This window comes from Anopheles aquasalis, chromosome 3 (genome assembly GCF_943734665.1).
Source record: "Anopheles aquasalis chromosome 3, idAnoAquaMG_Q_19, whole genome shotgun sequence".
Lineage (NCBI taxonomy): Eukaryota > Metazoa > Arthropoda > Insecta > Diptera > Culicidae > Anopheles > Anopheles aquasalis.
In genome coordinates this window covers 21445558-21452903 of record NC_064878.1, presented here as the reverse complement: position 1 = coordinate 21452903, position 7346 = coordinate 21445558, and the positions used below count along the sequence as shown (strand labels likewise).

Genomic DNA, 7346 nt, shown 5'->3' with positions numbered 1-7346 from the left:
TAAATTCCACGAAAGGAAATTCTGGCCTCTTCCCAGGAAATCAATATCCATGGAAAAGTGAACCCTAACTTATTAGGCTTGCCCAATCTTTGATAAGGACACTCGTAAGAATTTAGCTTTCAGTGGCATAGTGCCTGACCCTGGATTATCTTAATAATAAGCATAATACTAGATCATAATATCTTTAATAAAAAACTGGAAAAACCTTTGACTAACCAATAACCAAGTATTTTCAGTATATCATTTGAACGTACTTTTATTTGTTTCACTATCTATCTAAATCCCTATTGGAATTGGTAGCACAATCAACATTACAGGGCATTCGTGCCACAAACAGCCAAGCCTTTAATTTTGCGTCGTTCGGATGTCCTGTGGTAACGCGTTAACATTTAATTAGAATAAAGATTCATAAACTTTTGCAATCAAACAAAAGCATTTATCAGAAAAGACAATATATTCATTTATTTCGTTATCCCGCCAAAACAAACAAGCCCTTTTCTAAAAAATATTAAATATTCAAACATTTACATTTAATACATTCTAAAACCACATTACACTCATTGAGTGGATGGATCGTATCTCTTGCCAATAGTTCCTACTGGGTTTGGCAAAGCAGGTTCAGGAAAAGGCGATGATCCGTCGGCGCATCGTGAATTTTCGTCCGGCAGTCGACACTGTCCTACCGTTATGTCGAAAATCAAACTTGCGGCGCATTCTAGTGGATCCGCACTCTGGACACCTTCTACGCATACAAAATACGATACACAATCTGCCGGATTTCCGATGAGATGGAATCCAGTTGCAGGACACGACGTGGGAGATGGAGCGCCTTCGGCCTGGTAAATAAAAGTAAAATTATCATTCACCGGTGATAGCGTTTTGATGTCTTCTACTTACACATTCCACATTTTCTTCAAAGTCACATCGCCGTGTTTCGGGATTGAAGAGTAACGTGGGCGCACACTGTGCGGGCGTAGCGTCACCATTCAGGCAAATGAAATACTTCGAACAGTCCGCTGGATCTGGTACCAGCACCGGTGTCTCTGGGTTAATGTTGCTGGGACACACAGCAGCTTCACAGTCGACGGTATCTGCCACAGCACACGCTCCCAACACTCGGTCGAACAATAGGCCGTCGGCGCATTCACGCAAAGTTCCGACTCCTTGGAAGCATAGCGTGTAAAAATCACAATTTCCATCGATTGGCTCGAGCGTTGGCGGTGCTTCGGGGTCATCTGGACAGAGCAAACACTTCACTCGCCAACTGAAGTCACACAGTTGCTCCTCTTCATTAAAAAAATAGCCTTCTGGACACGTTCCAGGGAATGGTTCACCTCTGAAGCAGGTAAAGAAACCATCACACGCAGTAAAATCATTTATAAAACTACCGTCCGGGAGGTTTTCACAACGGTTAGTTTGAGTAACAGCTATTTGAACTGTCGCAAGCACGATGGCACTCAAAAACCACTTCGAATCCATTTCGGAGCGTTAAATCTGCTATGAAACTGATTATCGAATATGTTCACTTGCTAACTGAGCTCTAAGCAATGGTCGTCGGGTTGATTGTTCTGCGACTTTAAATGTCCTAAAACCGTGTCAGTCGACGTTAACGATGTAAGGTAGGTGATTAACGGATAAACTATCTTCATCAACCTAGGAGCCGTATCGTAAACTGATAAGGCGTTTTCTACGATCCATGTGTCGGATAACATCACAATCATAACTTTGAGGCTATCAAGGTGAGTATAAACAGCTCCATTTTGTTTCAATGTCGGTCATGCTGACAAATTGCGTACGAATAGATTGGCTGGCTGCTTTGATACCCATTTGGCAGGGACGTGAAGTTGCTGCACTTATACGAGGCAGTCTTTCTGGCAGTAAGGTCTCAGCCAGTAACAGTAATTATGAGTCTGACATGAAGTTTTCGAGTGAAGAACTTCAGCAGAATTAAAGCAAAATCAAGCTCCTAGCACCTAATTTACCTTTTTGAAACAAGGTAATTCGTAGCAGGCTAAAGCGACTCGATCGTTAGCTCCGCAGTGATGCGATGATCCCGATGCAACCAATAGTCTTCCGAATGGTCTGCTACGAATGCACTCGCTTCGAACAGGTAAATTTCACGCAAATGTTAGAATGAGGTCCTTACATTTACTTTTATACTAAAATTTTATATTTTAAGTCTTCCTTATCTTAATACCATTGTGCATCCGGTGGCCAAACACCTATTTCCTGTTTTGATTCTCCGTGCCGTTATCTAATCGCCTTCAAGTATTTCGGTAAATCTGCCCTTGCAAACCTTACATTGCAACTTCTGGTGATATCAGACAGACCGTTTCACCCTCCTTCAGCTATTGCCAAATCGGTTGCGGTGCGCATTGCATTGTTTCTCATCATTCCATTTCAACTCCATTGAACGATCTGCACGAGTCATACAATTCCTTAAACGTACAGTCTGCTTGCTTGCTTACTAAGCATCCAAAGTTCTGTTGAAACTCAACCTCAAAAAACAACTGTCACGTGTTGAGGACAGATTTCCTTTTTGAGAATGAAGCATTGTTTGAATTAGCCCTTTAATGATACATCGTGAATTGGTGTGTCGTATGAGCTGGCTCAATATTTTATAGTATCCCATAGTTTCCTGCTATCATATCTCCTCATACTGTGATGCCAGAAACCCGTTCTAGTGAAACGATACATCCATTCAGCAAATTAATTACAATAAAAGTTTTTAATGTACCCATGTTTTTATAACCCATGAGGATTTCTGTCACACTGATCTGAACAGATTTGTTTCACAATGCACAGGAAACCATAGAAATTATCAAGCGATTTACTGTTTTATTGAATCTTTCATAAATAGGCAATCAAAATTGAGTACTTGCTAGTACAGTCAATACGTAGCTTAACGGTAATTCGAGTCAGAAACTGGTTTTCTTCAACACTTTCATAGTATATGCGCCATCTATCGATCAGATTGGCTCACGATTATGCGGTGGCCACTTTGAGTGCTACCGGATCTGGAAGAGGCGATGATCCGTCGGCGCATTCTGAATTTTCGTCCGGTAATTGACATTGTGCTGTTGTTTTGTCGAAGATCAAGTTCGGAGCACAATTTATGGGTGAATCACTCTGGACACCATCCAGACAAACAAAGTAAGATACACAATCTGCCGGATTTCCAATCAGATGAAGACCAGTTGCAGGACACGATGTGGGAGATGGAGCGCCTTCGATCTAGTAATTAAGAGTAAACAAACAACAGTTAATAAAGAGAAGAATCGTCATTTCCCGGTGATAGCGTTGTCTTCTACTTACACATTCCACATTTTCCTCTAAATCACATCGCCGTGTTTCGGGATTGAAGAGTAACGTGGGCGCACACTGTGCTGGAGTGGCTTCACCTCTCAAGCAGATGAAATAGCTCGAACAATCCGCTGGATCTGGTACCAGCACTGGTGTCTCTGGGTTAATGTTGCTGGGACATACAGACGCCTCACAGTCGACGGTATCTGCCACAGCACATGCTCCCAGCACTCGGTCGAACAATGTCCCATCGGCACATTCACGCAACGAACCGATTCCTTGGAAGCATAACGCGTAAAATTCGCAATTTCCTTCGATTGGCTCCAACGTTGGCGGTGCTGCGGGATCATCTGGACAGAGCAAACACTTTACCCGCCAATCGAAGTCACACAGTTGCTCCTCTTCATTAAAAAAATAGCCTTCTGGACACGTTCCAGGAAATGGTTCACCTCTGAAGCATGTAAAGAAACCATCACACGCAGTAAAATCATTTATAAATCTACCGTCCGGGAGGTTTTCACAACGGTTAGTTTGAGTAACTGCTATTTGAACTGTCGCAAGCACGATGGCACTCAAAAGCCACTTCGAATCCATTCCAGAGTTTTTTTATCTACAAGCACGATGATTGACGAATATGTTCACTTGTTAACTGAGCTCCAGGCAATGGTCGACGGGCTGATTGGTCTTCGGCTTTAAAGGTCGGAAGTCAGTTGTAGTCGACGTTAACGCTATGCGGTAGGTGATTACGGATTAATTATCTTCGTCCGCATGAAAGCCACATCATAAGCTGATAAGGCGTCGTTCCCTGTATCGAATAAAATTGCAATCAAAGTACTGAAGCTATCAAGGGGGGCACGTGTGGACCATTTTGTTTCAATTTTGGTCATGCTGGCGAATTGCGTACGATGTAGCAGGGTCGTAAAGTTGTTCCAACCGTCAATCATCATCTTCTTTCAGCTTTGCTTCCAGTTAAGCAGAATATCTGGAGCAATTTCTGTGTCATTCTAACGTCCACACCATGAGTTGATTTGTAGTTTCCGAATTTGTAATATTTTAAATTTTTAATCCAGTTTAGAGTTAAAAGAACTGATAATCTGCTGAAAATGTTCATCCGATTCCCAGCCCAGTTTTAATTCTGCTTCCTGTTATTTGATCGCCCGCAACTTCCTGAACGAATCGGACTTTGCAATCATTACTTTGCCATTTCGGAAGGTATCAGCCAGACAATCTCGACGCGCTTAAGCTATTATTGTATCAGATGAATTGCGAAATGCATTGTTTATCATTTATTCATTCAACCCCCTAACCCCATTCAACGATCAACATGATTCATTCTACTCATACGTACAAAGTCCAATTGGAAACCAACCCCCATCGGATGAGGACACATTTCCTTTTTAAGAATGAAGCATTGTTGATTTACCCCATTTACTTTCGATCCATCATGATTTTCGTGAAACAGCCAGCAAACGTTCAAAGTCTAATATCTTCAAGTACTAGTAAAACGAGAAAAAAAGCACGTTGACATCAGTGTAAAAAAACATTAATGAGTACGAGACTAACTATTTATTATACAGAATGTGTGGACAACCCATATGTCATGAGGATTCTGTCACATCTGAACAGTTTTGTTTTTTTCGGAATACACTAAAAAAAGAAACCATTTAAGGGGGGACTACGGTATTTTCGGGCCAAAAAAAGGCCCGTTTTTAGTCGATTTGTGACGTAACCATTCAACTGTATTTTTCAAGTTAACGGCATATTAATCTACAACTTTTGAAGAATATTTGGTATTGTTTTGAGCAACATTCATTGAAAAATTAATCCATGCCATTAAATTTAGGCAGTCGTGTCTTCGAAAAGATACTTTTTCTGGTACGCAGCTACGATGGGCTGCGTGACGGGTCATCAGAAAAATACAAATCGATATTCGTTAGAAAGTTTATAAGTTTATCTAGGTAGCCCCGGAGAGATTTTTGTTGATATTACAATTTTTCGATTTTTGGCAGATTTTTGAAGTTGAAAAAGTGATGCTTTTTGCGATTCTGCCATAAAAAACGAACTTTACAGATTTGTTTAAAAAAAAGTATAAATAATTTTAATGATATCTCGACGGAGCTACCTGACAAAAAGTGTACAAATTATGTGTAAAAAATTTCAAAACGCTCGGCCCAGTAGTTTTTACGGTACGATGGGCACCGACGCTGCATGGAGCGGGCTGCATGGAGCCTTGTATGAAATGCGGATTTTCAAAAATCTGTATTTTCGCCAGTTTTTCTTCGACTGATCCAAAACTTTTACACAATACTCTTGAAAGAATCAGCTTTCAGGGTAAAATGTTAAAAACATGTGTCGCAAATAAAAATTAAATACCGAAGTCCCCCCTTAAAGCTTCCAGTGATTTTCGCTTTTCAGAGAATGTTTCATAAATAAGCCATCAGAATTGTTTTATTTCTAATACAGAGAATACGTGGCTTAAATCATAATTTAAGTTCTAAACAGGCTCTATTTAATACTTTCCTAGTTTATGTACTATCTATCAATCAAATTCGCTCACGTTCATGCTGTGATCATTGTGAGCGCCGCCGGTACAGGAAGAGGTGGTGATCCATCGGCGCAACGTGAATTTTCGTCCGGTAGTCGACATTGTGCTACTGCTATGTCGAAGATCAAGTCCGGTGCGCAATTTATGGGCGCAGCACTCTGGACACCATCCAGACAAACAAAGTAAGATACACAATCTGCCGGATTTCCGATCAGATGAAGACCAGTTGCAGGACACGACGTAGGAGATGGAGCGCCTTCGATCTAGTAATTAAGAGTAAACAAACAACAGTTAATAAAGAGAAGAATCGTCATTTCCCGGTGATAGCGTTGTCTTCTACTTACACATTCCACATTTTCCTCTAAATCACATCGCCGTGTTTCGGGATTGAAGAGTAACGTGGGAGCACACTGTGCTGGATTGGCCGCACCATTCAGGCAAATGAAATAGCTCGAACAATCCGCTGGATCTGGTACCAACACTGGTGTCGCTGGGTTAATGTTGCTGGGACATACAGACGCCTCACAGTCGACGGTATCTGCCACAGCACATGCTCCCAGCACTCGGTCGAACAATGTCCCATCGGCACATTCACGCAACGAACCGATTCCTTGGAAGCATAAGGCGTAAAATTCGCAATTTCCTTCGATTGGCTCCAACGTTGGCGGTGCTGCGGGGTCATCTGGACAGAGCAAACACTTTACCCTCCAATTGAAATCACACAGTTGCTCCTCTTCATTAAAGTAGTAACCGACCGGACACGTTCCAGGGAATGCTTCACCTCTGAAGCAGGTAAAGAAAGCATCACACGCAGTAAAGTCATTTATAAATCTACCATCCGGAAGGTTTTGACAACGGGTATTCTGTGAAACAACTATTTGAACCAGCGTAAACACGATGGCACTGATCAAAAGCCATTTCGAATCCATTGCACAGTTTTTGATCTATTAGCACGATGGTTGACGAAAGTATTCACTTGCTAACCGAGCTCCAGGCAATGGGCGATGTGTTGTTCGTGCTGTGCTGTTTTAAATATCAAAAATTCCTTGCTGCAACCGATGACGTTGTTCGGTAGCTGATTAGGAGGCCCCTAATTACCTTGCCATCTGTCTGGCAGACGTGTCGGTTGCCGATAAAGCATTTACAACGTTCCCTAAAAGATCGCATTAAATCATAATTCCAGCTGCGAAATATGGTTAAAAGAACAAAACCGAACGCATTCCGTCACGAGGCTACTTAGTCCATACCGACGTAAATCGACGCAGACGCAATTAGATTACCAAGGACCCCCACGTGCTACCAGGGGTTGGTGTTTGGCATGTTTACGACATGCTTCCCAAATCTACCGATAAGATTAGATAGTAAATTCCGAGTGCAGATTAACGGTGTTAACCTATTGTTCCTATTTCCGGTTTTTTTTTGTTTGCCAAACCGTACAGGATGCCTTTGAGCAGCGCGGGACCGCATTCAGTTGACTCTCGGCTATCGTGGCATGAGC

General features: G+C 41.9%; 1 protein-coding gene across 1 annotated transcript; it reads right to left on the bottom strand.

Annotated features, from left to right (window-relative positions):
• Positions 1 to 2835: 2835 nt before the first annotated feature.
• LOC126576994 (peritrophin-1-like) lies at positions 2836 to 3897 on the bottom strand. Its single transcript, XM_050238341.1, has 2 exons — positions 3316 to 3897; positions 2836 to 3234 (listed from the first exon to the last, which is right to left on the bottom strand). The coding sequence occupies exons 1-2, from the start codon at positions 3895 to 3897 to the stop codon at positions 2986 to 2988; spliced, it is 831 nt and encodes a 276-aa protein (XP_050094298.1). The 3' UTR covers positions 2836 to 2985.
• Positions 3898 to 7346: the final 3449 nt, after the last annotated feature.

Coding starts and splice junctions, on each gene's coding strand:
- LOC126576994 (XM_050238341.1), bottom strand. CDS start 3,897: ATGGATTCGAAGTGGCTTTTGAGTGCCATCGTGCTTGCGACAGTTCAA. Junction 3,235..3,315: donor TAGAGGAAAATGTGGAATGT/GTAAGTAGAAGA, acceptor CTTAATTACTAG/ATCGAAGGCGCTCCATCTCC.